We start from the raw sequence: 22,468 nt of genomic DNA on the forward strand, positions 1-22,468 counted from the left end.
CTAAGCTAATTTACTTTAGAAAATCTTCTTCATGACTCCTGGACTTTGTTCTCTGAGGACAAATAAAAACCTAAGGATTTTTTTAAATTCATAAAAATTAGCATTTTTAAAATTTTGTGAAATGATCTTTTGGGGACAACTATAAATAGTAGATATTACTCTTACCTTCCATTAGAACATGGAAGAGTCTGGAGGATAGAAACCTGTTAATTATGCAGATGAACATTTTCTTACATTACTAATCCATAAGGCAGGAGATACAATTTTGTGAGCCCCCCCCCCCCCCCGTTAAAATCGGTATATGTATACAAAGCCCCTGTGTGGTACCACTCCAATTCCAAGGGATACCACTCCCATTATATGCATTTTATTGAAATACTATCTTCCTATAGCTCCACTCTGGGGGCACCAGGCGAGTGGACTCAACCTGAAGGCATCCTTGACAGTCATACAATCAGAGGTCTGATATGTTTGACTTGAATACCCAACTCTTGAAAAAAAAAAACAAAAAAGGTTACTGACCTATGATCCAGCAATTGCACTACTGGGTATTTATTCCAAAGATACAGAGGTAGTGAAAAGAAGGGCCATATGTACCCCAATGTTCATAGCAGCAATGTCAACAATAGCCAAACTGTGGAAGGAGCCAAGATGCCCTTCCAGAGACCAATGGATAAAGATGTGGTCCTTAGACACAATGGAATATTACTCAGCCATCACAAAGGTTGGATACCCAACTTTTGCATTGACATGGATGGAACTGAAGGGGATTATGCTAAGTGAAATGAGTCAAACAGAGAACGTCAATTACCATGTGGTTTCACTTATTTATGAAACGTAAGGAATAGCATGAAGGACATTAGGAGAAGGAAGGGAAAATGAAGAGGAGTGGGAATCAGAGGGGGAGATGAACTGTGAGAGACTGTGGACTCTGGGAAACAAACTGAGAGTTTTAGAAGGGAGTGAGGTAAGGGGATGGATGAGCCTGGTGGTGGATATTTTATTATTTCATTTTATTTATTTTATATTTTATTTATTTTATTTTATTTATTTGACAGAGAGAGAGAGAGAGAGAGAGAGAGTGAGAGGGAACATAAGCAGGGGGAGCAGAAGAGGGAAAAGGAGGCTTCCCTTGGAGCAGGGAGCCCAATGTGGGGCTTGATCCCAGGACCCTGGACCATGACCTGAGCTGAAGGCAGACGCTTAATTACCAGATGCCCCCCCTACCCTGGTGATGGCTGTTGAGGGCATGCATTGCATGGAGCACTGGGTGTTAAATGCAAATAATGAATCATGGAACACTATACCAAAAAGTAATGATGTACTGTGTGGTGACTAACATAACATAATAATAAAAGAAAGAAAAGAAATAAAAAAGATTAAAAAATTACTGAAACCAACAACACTCATATATAGTGGCTTTTATTACTGCAAATTTGTTTAGAAGTTTGCAGCTGCTTTATTTACATAAAACAGAAGATTGTGTCTCTGTTGCTATCTGTATTATCAAAATACCAGGATATCCCTGTTTTGAATAACAAGGGATGTTAACACATAGGTCAAGGTGATCTAAAATGTGTTATTATCAGTGTGTTGCTACTGCTGCCGCTTCTGCTACTAGTACAGCTGCTTCCTGATGTTTGTAAAATAATAACTATGATAAATTAATAATCATAGCAGTTGCTATTTGCCAGGCACTGTTCTAAATGTTTCACATGATTTAATCCTCACATTAATTCAATAATATTATCACTTCCATTTTCTAGATGAGGAAATGGAGAAACAGAAAGAAATAGTAGCCAGACCACTGTCCCAGTGCTGGGGAGCTGGTGGAGATGGGTGGGAGCCCTAGCAGTTTGGCCCTAGAATCCCTGCTCCTAACTTTTACAGTATTACTCCTCTCAAAAACATTGATTTCAGATATTTTTCCTTTCTGAGTTCAGTTAAAGAAATTATTAATGATCTGCCCAACTAATTTTTTTTAAAAGATTTTATTTATTTATTTGACACAGAGAGAGAAATCTCAAGTAGGAAGAGTGGCAGGCAGAGAGAGAGGGGGGAAGCAGGCTCCCTGCTGAGCACAGAGCCTGATGTGGGGCTCAATCCCAGGACTTTGAGATCATGACCTGAGCTGAAGGCAGAGGCTTAAACTACTGAGCCACCCAGGCGCCCCGTGCCCAACGAATCTGAAAATGTTCTGGGTTCTAAACAACTAAGTCAGTATTGAGTATCAGTATTACATTTATGCAAACTGAGGTAATGCCATGATTTACACCTTGAAACTATAAAATGACTTCCTTGTAGCACCCTCCCAAACCCAGTGCCCGTTCCCATGTCTTTGTTTGCTTTGGAATGTCAACTTAAAATTCTTAGCAAATGAGTTAGTAAAGAAGCACTTGTATATGAGCCATGTATTGACATGCAGAAAAATAAGTGTGTTTTAGCAATGGTACTTTCACAAAAGCACTGCTTGAAAATAGCGCTCAATTAGGTGATATAGTTGTTAACCTGAGGTGAAACAATCAATCAATTCTATTTGTACATGTAGAGTTTTACACTCTCATGTACAAGTATATATGGGTTTTATCAGATTGATATATGAATGCAACTAATACTTGGTGCATGTTAACTAGGAATACCTGAATAATATTAATACACCAACTTTACCTTTAGTATTAGACATTCAATTCATTGATGAGTCGTTAAACACTAATTATCATTTTTATCCACCAAGAATTTTAAAAATTGTAGTAGAAAGAACCTGACTCCTTATGAAATTAAAGAATGATTTAAATATTTAGAGTCACATAGAAGGCCCCACGGCCAATTTAGCTCAAATACTGTGTGTCATATTCAGTGGCTTGATGTGCTTCTATCATATTTTGGGGATTTTGCATAATTTGATAAATAATACCTGCTAATATCTCTATGCCAGAATATTTGATGCAAATATTGGCAAAATTAACATAGAGTATTCTCAGTTCAACCAACCCTTATTAAGAGTTCTTTGCATTAAATTACTGATAAATATTAGATTATTCCTGTTCTTATGTTTATCTCTTATACTTAAGTCATCTGCTTTATGATTTAGTTTTGCATAAAAATATCTACACAATGTCCATGCAATAAACATTTGTTCAAGGCACACAGCTGGGAAGAGTTACAAAGTCTTCAAGAAACATGGGCAATAAGGGAGATCAGCATGAACAAAAAAGACATGCAGACTCAATTCATTTGCTTCATTTGCTTATTGAAGACACTTCACTGGGCATGGGCCCCATTCCTGGCTCTCTGCCTTGATTGCACTGGTAGAAGATAGAGATACAAATCCAAACACATAGTATAATCCATACTGTGTTGGGATGGTAAATGTAGCTCTGTGAGTTGAATAATGAAGGATGTTTAGGATTCTCAGTGTGAAACAAGATGAAGTTATGCCAGACAGAGGTCACTGCATACGAAGGCAGAGAGAGGTTTAAGTCTATAGGAACCTGAGTGGATCTTGGAAAGTTGGGGGGGGGGGGGGCACGTGGGGAAAATCCTTCCTAAGTAAGCCTGAATCAGATTCTTTCCAAATAAGTATTTTCCTACCCATAACATATAGAGAACACATCTGTGCTCTGGGAAGATTTATCTTTAGGAATGAGAAGGATGGCATTAGTGAGAGAGGGAAGAAAAATTTTGGAAGCAAGAGACTACATTCTGATAGATTAGATGTGAGGAGAGAACATGGAAATGTCACCTGGGTGTTAAAACTTCTGGCTGAAATAAAGCATCAGAGGAATTGGTACAAACCTGGGTAGGAAAATCACAATTTTTTATTACATGTAAAATTAGAAATAATGACAGGGTATCTTGACAGAGATATGATAGCACTTAAGCCATTGTACAGTCATGTTTTTTAAATCATGCATGTCTTGCCTTATAGACTGAACTCAACAAGGGCTTCTTGCCTTGTTTATCTTTTTAGTCACACTTTTTCTTTATATCTCTTAGCATGTTATAAAAGCCGAAAAATATTACAGGATTAATGAATAAGGACTGAATGAGTAAATAAATGAAGAGGTTGGAACATGAGAAAAAATATATATATTTATATATATATTATATTATATATATATAAATGCATAAAGAATTCGGCAGAGATATCTTTGAGCACAAGAATCTAATACTCATCCATAAAAATCCCATTCTTTGGAACGTACAAATGCTTCACTGAAAAACTTTTTCACTAGATCCAACATATGCATGATTTAAAATGGAAATTTATTTTAATAAACTTAATTTTCTTTTCAATTTTTACCTTCCTTTTTTAAATTTTATTGGTTATTAAAGTAATTTTAGAGAATATGTCCTCATTGGAAATACATTTTATCCTGATAGTAGGTAATTCTGTTTTGCCAAATTTCATCCCATTATCCATTTCAAAATTATTCCTTTTCCCAAAGTGCTAACTTAAATATTTTTCTTAGCAAAATGTACATATAATCACTTCTCACATTTAGTAAATTTATTCATTTTTAATAGCTATATATTATTCATTCTCTTAGTGCTTTTGGTGAGATAAATAAGCATAAAAACCTGCCTTAGAAATATTACAATTTTTACTGAGAATATAATTAATGAATACACATGTATAAAAGCCACTTAAATCATAATAACCCCTCCAATGCGTAATATTTGCTAGTTTAATCTATATCTGTATCTTACAATATGTAATAAAAATTAATGATTTCGCATTTAAAAATACAAACTATCCCTATACACTTATTCATTGAATATCTCTTATATTCCAGAGGTTGTACAAGGTAGTAGGAGTATATAGATCCCCTACCCTTGAGTGTTTACAATCTAGTGAAATGTCTCTCAAATGAAGTGGTTAAGGAATGCCCTTGGAGTATTAGTTAAAAATAGGAGATCTCCATTCTCAACTCTACAGAATTCAATTCCATAGGACCATATAGCCTCCTTGGAGTTGGGAGACTTTAATAAAGGGAAAGCAATTTTCTGAAGTAACTCCACAATGCATTATAAACTAGGATGGGATTTGTTAAGTCTGGTAACCACACTGTCTACAGTGTAGAGGCAGAATAAAAAAGGAGAGACGTTTTCAATACTTATGGTGAAAGTGTCATCTTTCTTAAAAAGCAAAAGTCGTGATTTCATTGTTGTCTCAAGTTATTGTTGTTTATTAGAGCTAATTAGCTGATTTATCCATGTAATATAGAAATTTTTTATTTCATTTTCATAAAATGGATATCTTTAGATAGTCATCTCTGTAGTCAATTATTTTCCATTTAAAGAGTATAGAAATGATAAAGTATTTGATGAAACACAGCAGAAATTGATTTTTTTTTTCATTTCTACTTTCTGAGGAATGTAGCACCATGAAGATTTTGCACTAGCTTTGTAATTGTTAAATTAAATGTGCTAATGAATGGTAAAGCCATTTTATGAGTCACCAAAGAAACACTACTCAAAATCATGAAAATCTTTCTTCTTAGATAAGAAGCAAGACTACATAGAAAATATTATATTTGACCAATGAGACTCTGTATAAAAGAAATTCCATGACTGTATTTATATAAGTATTAAAAATCAATAAATCAAAAAACAGCATGTAATTTTCCTAATACACTTATGTTAAACCTTGTTTGTGTGATACTAACACCTCATATGCAGAAAAAAAATTAAACATTGAATTTGGTTATTATTGATTTAACAAATGTTGTTACTTGTAAATTGGGGTAGTGATCAAAGTGAAAAGAAGAAAAAAATAGAGAAAGGCAAATATTATTTGAATAATTTACTTCTATGTAAGCTAGAAGAAAGAATAGAACATACCCTCTCAAATCCTGAAATGTAAGGTCATGTAATATATTTTTAAAATTGTTCAATGTTAAACCTGGAAGAGTCCTTAGTGAAACTTTATTTTTAAAAGTCTCATTTTATGAATGAGACTAGGAATTAGTGACTTGACCAAGGTCTCAAATCTTATTAAAAACAGATTCTAGTTGGAAGATGAAGAGGCCCTCATTCTACAGTAAGCTCAAAACGAATTAGAGAAAGAAAAAATATCTAAAAGAGCTGAATTCCAAACCATTGATTCTTGATCATTCGGGGATAAAATCTGTTTTCTACTTAGATTCAAATTGCAAGAAAACTGATAATTTTCTTCTTTATGTTTTCCCATTTTCATTATCACTACCATAGATTAACTTCTCCATTGATTTCCTTTTGAAATTCATGATTAGGGTTGTTGGTAAATAACTGGAAAATACTGCTTTTTGCAGCTGGATGAAGAAGCCTCGATGTGGTGTACCTGACCAGACAAGAGGTAGCTCCAAATTTAATGTTCGTCGAAAGCGATATGCATTAACAGGACAGAAGTGGCAGCACAAACACATCACTTACAGGTATAAGAACTAATGATGAATTACTGTTCTCTCCATTTTTTTCACCACTATTTATTTTGACATTTTGTTTGACATGCACATTGACTACATGGTAATTTGCAATTATAGAATATAATGTTAACGTAGGGAACTGAGAACTGCCATTGAGAAGAGAATAAATTGCCCATTTGGAGGCCTTGCAAATATTTCTTAAATACTTGGTCTCATCTGTAAACTATATCTTTTAATATTCTTGAAAGAATAACAAATCCTGAGGAACTCTGAGATGAGTATTATAGCACATTATGTTCTTTTTAAGCTTTTATTTATTTATTTGAAAAAAGAGATCCTGAGAGAGAGAGCACATGCGGCGGGGTGGGGCAGAGGGAGAAGCAGGCTGAGCAGGGAGTCCGATGTGGGACACGATCCCAGGACCCCAGGATCGTGACCTGAGCCAAGGGCAGACGCTTAGCCAACTGAGCCACCCAGGCACCCATTATGTTCTTTAGTAAGGATTCATAATCTAAAAGTAATCAAATAATAAGTTTATAAATAATTGTCATCTAAACAAAATGTCTTTGAATCTATTAATTAACTTTTAGTATCAGTTCAGTCATTTTACTTTCTATCTTTTTGGTAACAATGCAGACGGATTGTTATTTCTTATTTTGTCTTCAACGAAGGATGCCAAAGGGACGCCAGTGTCTTTCAACCTGGAGGGACAGTGGCTGCTAAAGGAGATGTTCCTATTTACTCATTAATTCATTGAACAGCTGTGTATTGAGTCTCAGTTTAAACAAAAACAGTTCTAGGCACTGGGGATCTAGAAAGAAATAAAATATAGGGACTCCATTTGTCCTCTTGGAATTTACAGTCATGTGGTTAAGTTGGACAATCATATAAATGTGATATGTGTTATGAAAAGGAAAGAACAGGATGCAAGAGAAATGTAAAACAGGGCCATCCAACCCACTCTAGAAAGCCAGAGAAGGGCTTCCTGAAGAAATGGCCTTTCAGCCAAGACCCACAGAGAGAGAAAGCGTGTGTTAGACCAAAGGGCAAGGGAAGAGGCAAGGCACCTCAGGGGAAGGCTAGGATGTCAGCAGTATGTGAATAAAAGACATTTATAATTCTCGTTCTTTGTATAAATAACCCTTCACATATGCTTAAGGATAAAATTTAAAACTCAATATATAGATTTTCTACCAATATATCTGGTTTGTGCCATTGGAACTTATTTTAGTTATTTTGATAACACTTTTCAGTGTTATTTTATATTCTTATGCCAATCCTCCCAGATAGCATGCTCCTAGAATTTTTATGCAACACATTTCAGTTACTTCTGCAGATAAATCAAAGAGGAAGTAGTCTTAAGCCAAGCCCATATAGGAAATGTGACGTGTTAGAAATATGCCTTCAGGAGCAACAACAAAATATCTGCTACCTCTAAGTCTGCTCAACAACATTGCATAGCTACATATAGTTGTAAGGAAATAAAAGATATAAGGACTTGTAAAAAAATAAAACTATCATTAGTAAGTTTATATCACTTTCTATATAGAAAGCACAGAATTAACTCTAGATCATTTTCAGAAATAATCAAAGAATATGGCCGACTTTTAAAAAAAGTAATACATTTATGTTTTAGGTAATACAATTTTAGGTTTACAGAAAAACTGAGCAGATAATACAAGGAGTTCTTATATACCACACACCCCCCCACCACATATACACACTCTTGGTTTTTCTTACTAAGATCTTGCATTAGTGTGATCCATTTGTTAAAACTGCTGAGTCACTGTTGCTATATTATTTCTAACCAAAGCCCATAATGACAATAGGGCTCATAGTTCTCCTAGTCTGTGGATGTCTTCTCATTCTTTTACAGTGTCTTCTGCAGAGCAGAAGTTTTAATTTTAATAAAGTCCAACTTGTCAATTATTGTCTTCCTTTATTGTGCTTTTGGTATTGTATATAAAAAAAAAATTTCATTTCCAAACCCAAGGTCACTTAGTTTTTCTTCTTTGTCAACTTCATATCCTATCACCTGAGAAAAAGGAGTTTTGTTTTTCTTTTTCCTTCCCAATGCATGTATCTTTTTTTCTTTTTTTTTCTTTTCTTTTTTCATCTCTTATTACATAAGGGAGAGCTGTTGAAGGCAAACATCATTGCCTTTTTCCCAGTCTTTAGGAGAAAAGCATCTAGTGCCTTGCCATTAACTTTCTAGATGTTTATCAAGTAAAGTTTTTATTATAAATACGTGTTGGATTTTGTGAAATGCTTTTCCTGCACCTATTCATACAATCATATGATCATATGATTTTTCTTCTTTAGCCTTTTAATGTGATGGATTACATTAATTCATTTTCAGCTGAACCAGCCTCTCATGCCTAGGGTAAATGCTACTTTGTCATGGTGAATATTTTTATACATTGTTGGATTTGATTTGCTAATTTTTTGTTGAGCATTTTTATATCCATGTTCATGAGTGATATTGATATGTGGTTTTTTTCTTTCTTTTAAAGTCTTTATCTGGATTAGATTGGAGAGTAATGCCAGCCTCATAGATTGGGTTAGAAAGTTTCTCTTTATTTCAGTTTTCTGGAAGAGACTGTAGAGAATTGGTATGATTTCTAACTGAAATGTTTAGTAAGCCCATTGCAACTATTTGGGCCTGGTTCTTTTTTCTTTGACAATTATTAATTTTTAATGAAATCTATTTAATAGATGTAGTCCTGTTCAGATTATCTGATTCTCTCTGTGTTAAGTTTTATAGATTGTATTTTTCAAAGGAGTTGGTCCATTAAATCTGTATTAGTCTGCTCAATCTGCCATCACAAAATATCATAGCCTGGGTAACTTGAACAACAGAAATTTAATTTTTCAAGTTCCAGAGGCTAGAAGACCTGCTGTCAAGGTTGGTTTTGGTGAGATTTCTCCTTCTGGTTTATAGATGGCTATCTTCTCATTGTGTCCACCTCTCATCTTTTCTCTGTACATATGTGGAAAGATTTCTGCTGGGATTTTTTTTTTCCATAAGAATGTCAGTCATACCAAATTAGAACCCCACCTTTATGACTTCATTTAACTTTATTTACTTAACTTAAAGGCTCTCTTTCCAAATATAGTTACAATGGGGGTTGGGGCTTCAATTTATTTATGCCAGAGAAAACCTTGTATATCATTGGAGAAAGGATGAGCTCTTTTACTTACTAAGTTCTTCTGTAATAATTGGCTATCCATATAGGAAACAATGAAATTAGAATTCTTACATATAAATTATATTCTTATATATAAAAATTAATACATATTAATTAGATTACTATGTATAATCAATTTTAAAAGGACAAGCACTCTGCATGTTGATATTTGTTGGTTTCATTTCAGATAGTGTCGTTTTTCTGACCTTATTTCCCAACTTAACAGTGTACCCTGTTCAGTGTCTTTGCATACTTAGGTACTGACTACACCATTCATTTATTTTATTTTATTTTATTGTCTTATCTTGTATTTATTTTATTTATTGTATTTTATTTATTGTATTGTAATGTATTTATTTTATTTATTTATTTTATTTTAGATTTTATTTATTTATTTGACAGAGAGAGACCTAGCAAGAGAGGGAACACAAGCAAGAGGAGTGGGAAAGGGAGAAGCAGGCTTCCTGCTGAGTAGGGACCCTGATTCAGGGCTTGATCCCAGGACTCTGGGATCATGACCTGAACCAAAGGCAGGCACTTAAACAACTGAGCCATCCAGGCACTCCCTGACTACAGCATTCATTGAAGGAAGGAAGGAAGGAAGGAAGGAAGGAAGGAAGGAAGGAACTGTTAAGAGCCATTATGTTCAGAACTAATCATAATTCCCTTGAAGCTGTGTCCCTATACTGACAATTGTCTCAGCCAGTCTTGAATACTCAAACAATTAGGTGTCTATCCCTATAAACTTCCAGCTTATTGTTTATTCCAGTTTATAAACACATAATGTGGTTAAGAGTCCTTTTCTGGAGTGAGAAAGATCTGGATTTGAATCCTGGCTCTGATACTTGCCACCTATAAGACCAGGACCAAGTTATTTAATCTTCTACATTTTCCCTGTGTGCAAAGTGAGTATTGTTAACACTAGCTACCTCATGAAGCTTAGGCAGTAATTAGGTCAGGTCATGGTGGTGAGAACGCCCAAAAAACAAACCAACAAAAATACCTCAGCGCAGTGCTTGAAACATAGTGCTTAGTAAATAACCAACTATCATCTTGTTTTAACTTACAAGGCAAGTAACAGAAATTGATGAGTGTATTCTAATAGAATTATAGAAAGTTGAGGGTAAGAGCTAAGGATATTAAATTTTAAAGTTAGTGTAGGTAACATGTTAAGAAGTTAACCCTGTGTAAAATAAGTACTGTATAAGCATATGCTGCCACTTTTATTACTGTATTTAGAAAAACTAATGCAAAATATTACATTTTGGCTAAAAAATTTTCTTTTAAAAGGATAATGGAAATGTGCCATTACAGAATGATGCCAGGAGTTGAAGTGGGAGTGGTCGAATCTAGGTTTTATTTGTTGGCGAACTCTTTATGACCCAACAGCATAGTGTGGTTCAAAAAGAAATCAGATAAACAGATCAGACTGATAGAAAGCAAAGTGTCCAAAGCAGTGAGAATGCCAAGTTTTCTCTTTGCTTTGTTAGCCAATCTTTACCTGATGTATCCTTTTCGCTTTGGTCTACCACATTTCCAGCTGCTTCTTGGCAAATTAAAGTGCACCTCTAAAAGAAATCAAAATGCTAAGAGATCTTACAAACAGTCTGCATGAGAAAGGGCTCAAGATTAGAGCCAAGGATTCTCAACATGATGGAAAAAATATTTAAAAGAGAAATTTCCAGTTATGCTCAAATACTTAAAGGCTTTCAGAAGAACCTAATATTTTGAGCTATTGGAAAATTAAATTATTCATCGTATAAGTCTTCATTGTTGGAAGCATATAAACCAAGCAATTTATTCACTTGTCAAGGAAATTAGGGACCATTTGTGGAATGGTTGGAAAGTTAGATTATATAATTTTAAAATCTCTTCCTATCTTTAAAAGGTGGAATTGGAAGGAATCTTTTATAAAGACTCCATTTGGAGGGAATGTCTAAGCTGCAATGCCTTCCACTTTAATGACCTCAGTGCTTGATGCCTGGAAATGGGAACTTCTGAGGTTGTACCAGAAGAATCATTTAAGTACTGTTAGGGGCATATATAACACTGGCTGATACATAATTTACATGCTGGTAATAGTTATGGTATAAGTATTGGTAGCCATTCATCTCTTAATTGAATTTTTTTTTAAAGATTTTGTTTATTCATTTGAGAGAGAGAGAGAGAAAGCACAAGCAGGGTGATAGGCAAAGAGAGAGGGAGAAGCAGACTCCCTACTGAGCTGCGACCCCCCCCCCCCAATGTGGGGCTCATCCCAGGAACTGAAGATCATGACCTGAGCTAAAGGCAGATGCATAACCATCTGAGCCACCCAGGCACCCTCTTAATTGAATCTTTATGACCAGTTTTTCTTTTGGCAGATTTTGCTTCTTGGGTAATTAGATGTTGTACATTCAATAAGTGATTATTGAACAGCATTATGTGACAGCACTGGAAGTAGATGAGTTAAGCAAGGTCCCCACTCTCATAGGAAATATAGTCAAATGTGAGAGACAGGTGTGTTTAAGTGAGTAATTACAAAATAGTATATTGTGGGGTGCCGGGGTGGCTCAGTCAGTTAAGCCGCTGCCTTCGGCTCAGGTCATGGTTCCGGGGTCCTGGGATCAAGTCCTGCATTGGGCTCTCCTTGCTCCATGGGGAGTCTGCTTCTCCCTCTCCTGCTCCCCCCTGCTTGTGTTCTCTGTCTCTCACTCTCTCTCTCTGTGTCATATAAATAAATAAAATAATAATAAAAAAATAGTACATTATATGTTTCTTCAGGACCTTACAGGAACTTCGTTACATCAGAGACCATATACATTTTATGTTCCCTAGAACCTAGTAGAGTACTGCTGTGTGTTATGCCCTAATTAAATAGCTTTTGAATAAGTTAATGAATTCTTTGTAGGCGCTGGTTAAACTTTATTCAAAACAATAATAGGAATGTAATACGTAAGCTCATTTTTAGCAAATATATCTTTATTCCCCATTTATTATTATATAAAATAAGCTTAGCTAAATTTTTTTTCTTTATAAAATCTAAATTCCAAAATTGTGTTTTATGTAGTAAGTGTCTCATGGAATATGTACTTAAAGTGCCAGATGCATCTGTTTTTTAAATTGAGTTTTATTAACAATAGTATTAATAGTTTATTTTATTAAAATCAATATTTTTAAAATTAAAATATTTTAATATTTAATTAATATTAAAATTAATAATTTTATAAGAACTTAAAATTATTTTATTTTATAATAACTTAAAATTAATAGTTTGTTTTATTAACATTAGTATTAATTAATGTGATAATAGTATGTTATATTATATTAACTGGTATTGATTTTCCTAGTAAATTCTCCTTTAGCTAACCTTGATTTTTAGTGAAAGTTTGTGAATTTTTTGACTCTGAGGATACACACCAGAAGTTATTATTTTACTTTAATAATATATGCAGAGTTGGGATACCTGGGTGGGTTAAATGTCTGCCTTCCGCTCAGGTCATGATCCCAAGATCTTGGGATCCAGTCCCTCGTTGGGCTCCTTACTCAACTGGGAGCCTGCTTCTCCCTATGCTGTTCCCCCTGCTTGTGCTCTCTCTCTCTCTGACAAATAAATAAATAAAAATCTTTTAAAAAAATAAATAAAACCCAAAATAGTATGTACTTCAGTATGCCTTACCTGGAAAACTAGCATCTTGTGAAATCACAAAATATTTAATGTAAGCTTTTCTAGAGAAAGAGACTCCATATTCAATCTCTATTCTCTGACCATGTCTTGCACAAAAAAGAAAAGTGAAGCCATATAAAAATAGTGTGAATGAAACTATATTAGTCTATTTAATTCTCTCTCTTTTTTTTTTTTAAGATTTTATTTATTTATTTGACAGAGAGAAATCACAAGTAGATGGAGAGGCAGGCAGAGAGAGAGAGAGGGAAGCAGGCTCCCTGCTGATCAGAGAGCCCGATGCGGGACTCGATCCCAGGACCCTGAGATCATGACCTGAGCCGAAGGCAGCGGCTTAACCCACTGAGCCACTCAGGCGCCCCTATTTAATTCTCTCTTGATAGAATATTATAATACATTCTGGATATGGATCTGAAAATATCTATATAGCTTATTATTTTTACTCTATTATACTCTTAGCAATTTTCTATTTTCCTAGTTACAGTAAGTTCCATTTAGTTGCCAGTCATTTTTCATAAAATGTTAGTATGCTTTTTTGGACAACTAATTTTTGTCTGTTGAATTGATTAAAGGGTATTTACTCTTGACCATACCAAAATAATTTTGACACAAGTATATATACAACTTCTGGATCTTAACTAGATGCTCAAGCATTCAGTTTTTTTAGTACTTCCTTCAAAATTAGAGATAAAACATTACCCTAACTTCGGAAAAGATTTATCACTCTGTCAAAATTCAGAAAGCAAATAGTCATTGTTCATATATAGAGTTGTTATTAAATAAATTGCTATAGATCCAGTGATGTTGTAACTAGAGAATCCGACTTTCCACAGTAATATTAGGCATAGGGTAATTTTTACTATGTCACTAGAGTAACTAATTAGAGTTTACTTCATTTGAAAGGACAAAACCTATTGCAATGGCCTTGTTTCACATCTCTTATAACATCTGTCCAAATGAACAAATGTGTGATATTTTACATTTTATGTTCTTCTGTTTTACAGAACTAATGAAGCAAAATAATTCCTCCAGTGTCATCAATAAAGAAAACACGTACATATTTCAGTGGAGTTTTGTTAGTAAAGGTCTCATTCCTTCAAAATTTACTGTTTCTCTGAATGTCAAATTTTTACACTTTTAAAAATTACCCTAGAAGCAGCATAGTAAACTTAACATCTCACTTATTGAGATGTGTATGTTTCTACTAAGAATTATAAGGCAGAGTACAAACTTCTTTTAACTTTTAATATACAATACAAATATCAAAATATTTAGGTTTTTTTCTTACTTTCATATTAGAGATAAAATAATGCTCTAACTTTGGGAAAGATTTATTACTCTCTGAAAAAGTTAAAGGGGAAATACTGCATGACTACTATTCAGAATTGTTATTAAATGAATTAATAGGGATTCAGTACAGCTGAAGCTAGGGAATCCTGATTTTACATAGTTATCTTATAAGTCGATTGACATACCTTGCCCTCACTACTAATAGTTCTGATGATAAAAAGGTCAAGAAATTTCCACTTGATCAGCTTTATTATGTAGGATTGTATAAGGCATGGATTATTATGTAGGATTGTATAAGGCAAATTAACATTTGTTAATTTTTTTAGGTAAAAGTTCCAAAATTTAGCAGCATGGAAGTTTTAAAAAGAATCAATGAAATAGTATAATGAAAAAGACCTGATCAAGTCTTCAAAAAATGCAATCAATTGTCTTATTAGAATGAAAAATATGTTCACTCTAACTACTCTGTTTACAGAAAAGCAAAGTGAAAACATTTTAAAATTAGTTCTATTAAATTTTTGAAACAAACTTCATTTTATTCATTTATAACATTTTTTGTTCTTCAAGTATATATATTAATAACTTTGTGCATTATGTATTAGAACTACTAAGAATAGCAGTCCTGTTGTTCTTTATACCATATGATAGCTCTGTTCCCCTTATTATTTCAATCATTAGTAAATACAAAATACATCTTAATGGCATAAAAATTCCCAAATTAGTTCTTTGTACTTCATTCAGAACTCTGACTGTACATTCATGTACCAAAGTACACTCATGTATCTTTTAAAGATTTATTTATTTATTTGAGAGAGAGTGAATGAGCAAGAAGACGGTGGGGAAGAGCAGAGAGGAGGAAAAAATCTTAAACAGTCTCTGTGCTGAGGGAGGAGCCCCAGGCAGGGCTTGATCTGATGATGCTGAGATCAGGACCCTGAGATCATGACCTCAAGCTGAAAAGGGTTGGAAGCTTAATGGCTGCGCCACCCAGACATCCATTATGTGTCTTTATTTACTAATGACATCACAAATATTGTGGTTAAGTATACTTATATACTTAACCAAAGTATATAACTTAAGTATATAAATATAAACTTTGATTAACCAAAGTTAATCCGGGCATAGCTTTGAAAAACACCGTGATGTATTTACAAATCCAAATGATTTTTTGGATTTTTTTTTTTAAGATTTTATTTATTTGAGAGAGAGAGAGAACATGAGCTGGGGGAGAAGCAGAGGGAGGAGCAGTAGGAGAGGGACAAGAAGACTCTCTCTGTGCTGAGCACAGAGCCCAACATGGGCTTGATCACAGGACCCTGAGATATGACCTGAGCCAAAATCAAGAGTCCGACGCTTAACCAACTGAAACACCTAGGTGCCCCCACATTTATTATTCTTTATTATGTTGCTTCAGTTTTCTCAGAACCATTATGTACTTTTATACATATCATACTAATGATTTTTTCTTTTCTAAGATTATCTTTTATTTTAAAACAAAATAACTTCTTCATTACACATTGAATAAATACCAATTCCCATTAATAATACCCTCAGAACACACACTGAAATGATCCAATCCTTCATGTCTCCCTTCCTACCACTCTGGGACATGTCTCTGTCTTCTCTTGCTTGAACTTCCAAAATGTTTCATTGCTTCCATGCTTCTCTCCTTAATCATTTTTCATCAGAAATAGTGATCTTTGTAAACTAGAATAATACCAGGATACTCGTCTGCTTAAAACTCACCAGTGGTTTCCTTTCATGGAAGATAACTCACTTCCTGCCAGTTGTCTTCAATCTCAAACCACTGTCCTGAGGGTTCGTTTTACACCAATCCACTGAGCACTCCCATTCTTTGAACTGGCCAAGTGTGTGTGGGCAGCTCACTCTTTCTTCTGGCTAGCAACTAGTGCTAGCGAAGCAGGTGTGGCTCCTTTTGTCATCATTGAAATCCCATTTATCATCTACTTATCTCATTTTCTCACCCTTACTTGTTGCCCTCTGTAGTTATCTTTTTGATGGGGTTGGGTTTTTGTGTGCCTGTGTATCTTTATCACTAAAATATGTACGTTTTACAAGAGCAGAGTCTTACTCGCAGCTGTATCTCTTAGGCACCTAGAACAGTAGCCATTATGTACTACATTCTTTCAAATGTGTCATAAAAATACTTCCCCACTAATGAGGGTCTTCCTGCACGGTGGGAGTCAAGTAGAAGACTACTGGGAAAATTAAGTTAGACAAAATTCAAAGTTACAACATTAATCTGAATGCTCTTCAGCCACAGAGAGGCACTTCAGAGGCTAGCCAGACAGAAGCATCACCAGATGTCTCAATATAGAAATTTACCCTTTCTCAAAATAGAGTTCAGAGCATCACGCTGGAACACATGAAATTAAACCAAACAAGTAAAACAACAATAACAAAATACTGTGTAACATTCTCCTTGAACAGGTTTGACTTATTTTATTCTGTCCGTCCTTTGGCTCAGCTCAGAAAATACAGTGTCTTCCTTGGCACCTCCTTTTCTCTCACAGCCTTTGTCCAACCATCAGTACATCTTGGCAGGTGTATGCTCAAAATTTATCTAAAATCTCTCTGCTTTTCTGTATCTCTACTGGTAGTCCCCCCACTGTCATCCCTCACCTGAAGTTCTGCAAGAGTTCCCAGTGGGTCTCCCTGCTTCAACTCCTGCTTCACTTCGATGTATTTTCCACGCAATGCTCAGTCATTTATTTAAAAAGTGCAAGTCCAATGTTACTTAGCTCATGATGCTCCAGTTCTTCCCCTCTCCCTTGGAACAAAAGCCAGACTCCTTACAGTGGCCAATATCTTTGATTTTTTTGCTACATTTCTGGCCTCAGCTGTGGCCACTGCACCGTTCTTGGAACTTGCTAAGCATGTGTCCAAGTTCAAGGCCTTTCACTTGTCATTTCTCCTTCCTAGAACACTCCCTTGCCTCCACCTCATTTCCACTTGGTTTGCTTCTTCATTTTTTTTATATACAATGCATGATAGTTACCATCAAATAATCAATGTAGATATGTATTAGAAAATAGTGAAAACCTTGTTTTAAATATGTGGTCTAGCTTAGACTGTACAACAGTGGATTCTTGAGTCAGAATGTTTAAGTTGAAAAACCACTGGAAATTTCCTCTTAAGTTTCCTATTGTAAAATGCTTGCGTGGCTCATAGTAAATGCTCACTTAACACCATTATTATTATTTCAGTATGATATCTGCCAAACATTTGTAATTATTGAGACATAAGCTACAAGTGGGCTAAAAATATAATTTGTCTATTATCTTTTCACTGGAAAGCATATCTTAAATTTTTTCTATGCTACTAAATAGCCTTAAGTGACAAAAAATAATCTTGAGTCCTAGTTATATTTTGATATGTGATAGAGACACCGTAATTTAACTACTACTCCATTACTGTAAATTGTTTAGCTTCCAGTTCTCTTTTATTACTTTCAGTTCTCTTTCATTACTGAATATTATACTGTCTTTTATGTATTAAGTTTTTTTAATGTAAATATATGGATTCATGGTTGTAAGATTCTTCAGGTTAAAGTATCCATTTGATATTAGCTTCAAGAAAAGTAAACTAAATAAATGATGTCCTAGTCACTTCTTTAAATTCATATAATTTAAAACTTTTGTACTAAAAAGCCACTTGCTCACATTGCTTTTTATAAGTAGAAAGAATTAAATATATCATAAGAAAACAATAGAATATAAGAAAATGTAATTAACCTTTTCTATGAAAACAAAGAAATAACTTCTTGTCAGCCAAATTGGTATTCATCAATAAAGAATAACACAAGGACATTGTTTGGAAGTAGCCCCTAAAAGTAATGATAACAGGAAAGAAATTGAATTTTTAGTTTCAGCTCGAGACTGTTGCACCTGTTTGATCATTTGGCAAAGCTGCCTTTCTTTTGTTCAGGAGGCAAAGTGACTGATTGATCCAGTTACCCTACTGTTAACCCATTCTGCAGAGAACTTCTATTTATAGCCTTGCCAGAGGAATACTATTCTCTTGAGAATTAAATGACCCCAGGTGATGAAACCTAGATATCAAGACATGAGGCATTGATTAATTTCTTCCCTATTTATGTAAGGCTGTTTTTCCAGTATTTTACTCAACTGAATAGATCAAAATCTGTAAAAAGCCAATCTGTAGTAAGTCGGATGGAATATTAAAAAGCTATACTTCTTATTCTCTTCTCTAAATTTCAGTATAAAGAACGTAACTCCCAAAGTAGGAGACCCTGAAACCCGCAAAGCTATTCGCCGTGCCTTTGATGTGTGGCAGAATGTAACTCCTCTGACCTTTGAAGAAGTTCCTTACAGCGAATTGGAAAATGGCAAACGCGATGTGGATATAACCATCATTTTCGCCTCTGGTTTTCATGGAGACAGTTCTCCCTTTGATGGAGAGGGAGGGTTTTTGGCACATGCCTACTTCCCTGGACCAGGAATTGGGGGAGACACTCATTTTGACTCAGATGAGCCATGGACACTAGGAAATCCTAATCATGATGGTAAGTGCATAGCTTTTTTTCATTGCAGATGGTTCTGTTTTTATTTCTATTTTTGGAATGCCCAGGTGATTTACTAGTTTAAAAACTTTTAAGGTGTTGGTTCCAAATTTGCTTTTAAAATGATAAAACATGATATGAGGCTTTTCCATAACATTTTAGAACAAGAATTAGTATGTCAATGTCAGTAGACATGCTGGTGTTTTGTGTGGTCTGTGCCTAGGAATTAGAACTTTACACTGTGTTCTGTAAATAAAGTGAATTTTGTTTTCTATAAAATGCCATTTAAAAGACTTCATAGTATTTTAAGTCATGGAACATGCTTAAAGAAATTCTGCCATTTTTTCTACACCGTATTACAGTGTTGCCACTTGAAACTTAATCTGATTGACATTTGTGATGCAGCTTCTGCCATCTTCCTGTTCTTTTCTTTTCTGTTATCACCTTTCTAGTTTGCAAAATTTTGCTTCTTTCATCCTTATTTCCATTTTCTTGGTCTCCCAGTATGATATGACTACATAATTTATTACTTCATATTATATCTTTCTTTATTTTTATTCAAAAACAACTTTTTGCAAATCTATTCTAACAAATCTGTCGGATTTTTAATCTTTATGATTATTCTGATATACAAAAGTAAATTTTAAAAAATTCGATAACTAAAAGAATACTTATTTCACATAAGAAGCATGTGTTTCTTCCTAGACAACAATCCATACTTCAATTTAATGTTTAAAAAAATTCACATAATTACAAGATCCTAGAGTTAGAAGATTCCTAAGCATCCACCTCTTACAATTCTTGTAATCAAGACTTAAATATTTTTCTTCCTCACGGTAGTAGAATGTTGTTGAAAATACAGCATGCATTGTTGTAATGACAGCTAATCAGCTAATAAAACTCTTAATTCCTCCTTGATGAGTTAAACCCAGCCATTAAATTAAGCTATGTTAGTTCATCAGAAAGTTTAGTTGGTTGAATTAGTGTAATAGCCTTGCATTTTGAGAAAGCACAGAGTTCATATGGGTAGAATGAAGTAAGTTGAACTAAATTTAAAATAATATCAGCTTTCAAAGAAAGAAAATAAAATAAATACCTGTTTCTGTTTTCTAAAAGAAAATAAAATATCTAATATACAATAAGATGGCCCTTTGCATTGTTCTTACTAGGTATATTGACTATGAACCTATGACTTCATTCTTAAGAACTGATTTAGGGTCAATGGCAGGTATGCTGGGAGATGTCACTGTATAGTAGGGGAATGAAAGCCAAACTTTGAAGTTGAGTAGGCGGCATTGAATTCCTGGCTAACTGATCATTAGCTCAAGAAGCCTCTACCATGCTGTATACCTATTCTCACTCTGGATGTTGTATTTTCGGGCTGGGACATTGCAAGTAGACATGCTTTCTATTCAGGAATGTTTAACCTAGGCTATGCCTGAGCGTCCAATAATAAAATATTTGCAATGTGATAGTAGGCCCGCACTGCTTTCATATATAAATCATTTAAAAATTAACTGTGTTTATCTTACTTCTAAATTTTTTTTATTAAGTGTGCTCCACACCCAACATGACATAAACTCTGATACAAAGACCTGAGCTGAGATCAAGAGTCAGATGCTCAATCGACTGAGCAATCCCAGCCACCCTTATCTTATTTTTATCAAAATTACACAAGTATTCTTTTTTTTTTAAGATATTATTTATTTATTTGACAGACAGAGATCACAAGTAGGCAGAGAGGCAGGCAGAGAGAGAGAGGAGGAAGCAGGCTTCCTGCTGAGCAGAGAGCCCAATCGGGGGCTCAATCCCAGAACCCTGGGATCATGACCTGAGCCGAAGGCAGAGGTTTTAACCCACTGAGCCATCCAGGTGCCCCAAAATTACACAAGTATTCTAATGAACAAGTTCAGACATCTTCAATTTAGTTGTTAATATAAATGTTTGCATTCTAAATGATTGAGAAGAATAGCACCTATAATGGAAGAATTTTGCTGATTGAGGCAAAATTGTATTTGCTTCTGGGAAAAGACTTCTTCTAAAATTCTAAACAGAGAAAATTTTTTTATTCCAGTAATTACAATTCCAAAATTGTATTTTATTCTAATAATAGACCCAGTTGTTAAGGCTATAATAAACCTGGAGCTTTGAAGTCTTGTTAATTTGGTGATGGTGCCTATCAAATGGCCTATATTTGCTCTTAAAATATTGAAATCCTTAAGAAAGCTGCACACATTTTTTAGATATATCCTTTATTAGCTGCATTTTTTTAGGTATCAAGAAATACTTTTTGAAAATAAACAAAAAGCTTTAAGAAAAAAATCTATAGGAATATTTGAGATGACAGAGGAGATTAGAATGTTGACATTGATTTAAGTGTAATTGCTGTTATGAATGCTTCTGGGTTTTTGCACAACTTAAGAGGTTTTCCAAGGAATATATATATGGAATAGAATTGAAATAGAACATAATGAGCTAAAGATACACAAGCATGTCAATGGACTTTTGATTCAGATTATGTATTAATGCATTTGAATGCCTCTCAATCTATACTATAGAAATATAATAATTTTGTATGTAGGCATTCCATTAAGACAAAACAAATTACTTAATAATTAGTGTTTCATTTGGAAGATTTTTTTTTTTTTTTACTTATCACATATACACATTTTTTTCTTTTGAGTGAGCTTAAGGAAAATGACTACAAAATCATAGTATTTCAGAATCGTAGGGGATTAGGGAGAAGTTAACTGTCTGTTCAAGATGTAATACCATAAAGATTTACTGCTTAATTGAAATTCAGACTTTTAACTAGCAACAGCAGGGCAGCTAGGGTGGTGTCATGCTGAAGTATTGATCATTTATCAAAAGAACAGCCTCGAGCTTTGCTGTGTTGCTGGTGAATGTGGGGAGAATTAATGCCTTTACATCCTAGATCCTAACTGTCTGTAAGATTACCTTTTTGTATCACATATATCCAAGGAACAATTCTGACATCTTCATTGATAAACTTCTTCTTTTCTTTAGTCCTCAAATGCCCCCAAGCTTACTTAACTGAAACATTTTCTTTCTTTCCTATTCACAGCTCTTAAGCACCTAGAAAACAGAGCAGCTTGATAATTTAGCAAAAATGCAAATGAAAGAGCCTCTTGATAAGCACCTAGCTCATTTTCCACAGCATATTGCTCAGCTAATGAAGGCAATTTGAATTCTGTCTACCTCAAAAGAGATAAACAGTGTCTTGGGCTGCCAGTAACCTTTAATTCATTGTTATCCACTTTCCTATCAATTTGCTTATAGTCATGTTACCTTTCAAAAACTCAAGCTAAAACCCATTAAGTAAATTATACAATAATTATATTAAAATAAATAAATA

At 34.3% G+C, this 22,468-nt stretch overlaps 1 protein-coding gene across 3 annotated transcripts in view; it reads left to right on the forward strand.

Moving 5' to 3' along the window:
• Positions 1 to 22,468, forward strand: part of MMP16 (matrix metallopeptidase 16) — a 300,135-nt gene that overhangs the window by 152,401 nt on the left and 125,266 nt on the right. For all 3 annotated transcript variants that reach the window (XM_082719649.1, XM_082719648.1, XM_082719650.1), the window contains exons 3-4: positions 6,294 to 6,416; positions 18,791 to 19,095. In XM_082719649.1, coding sequence (XP_082575775.1) covers positions 6,294 to 6,416; positions 18,791 to 19,095 — 428 coding nt within the window. The remainder of the gene's footprint in view (positions 1 to 6,293; positions 6,417 to 18,790; positions 19,096 to 22,468) is intronic.

This window comes from Mustela nivalis (assembly GCF_964662115.1).
Source record: "Mustela nivalis genome assembly, chromosome: 2".
Taxonomy (NCBI): Eukaryota; Metazoa; Chordata; class Mammalia; order Carnivora; family Mustelidae; genus Mustela; species Mustela nivalis.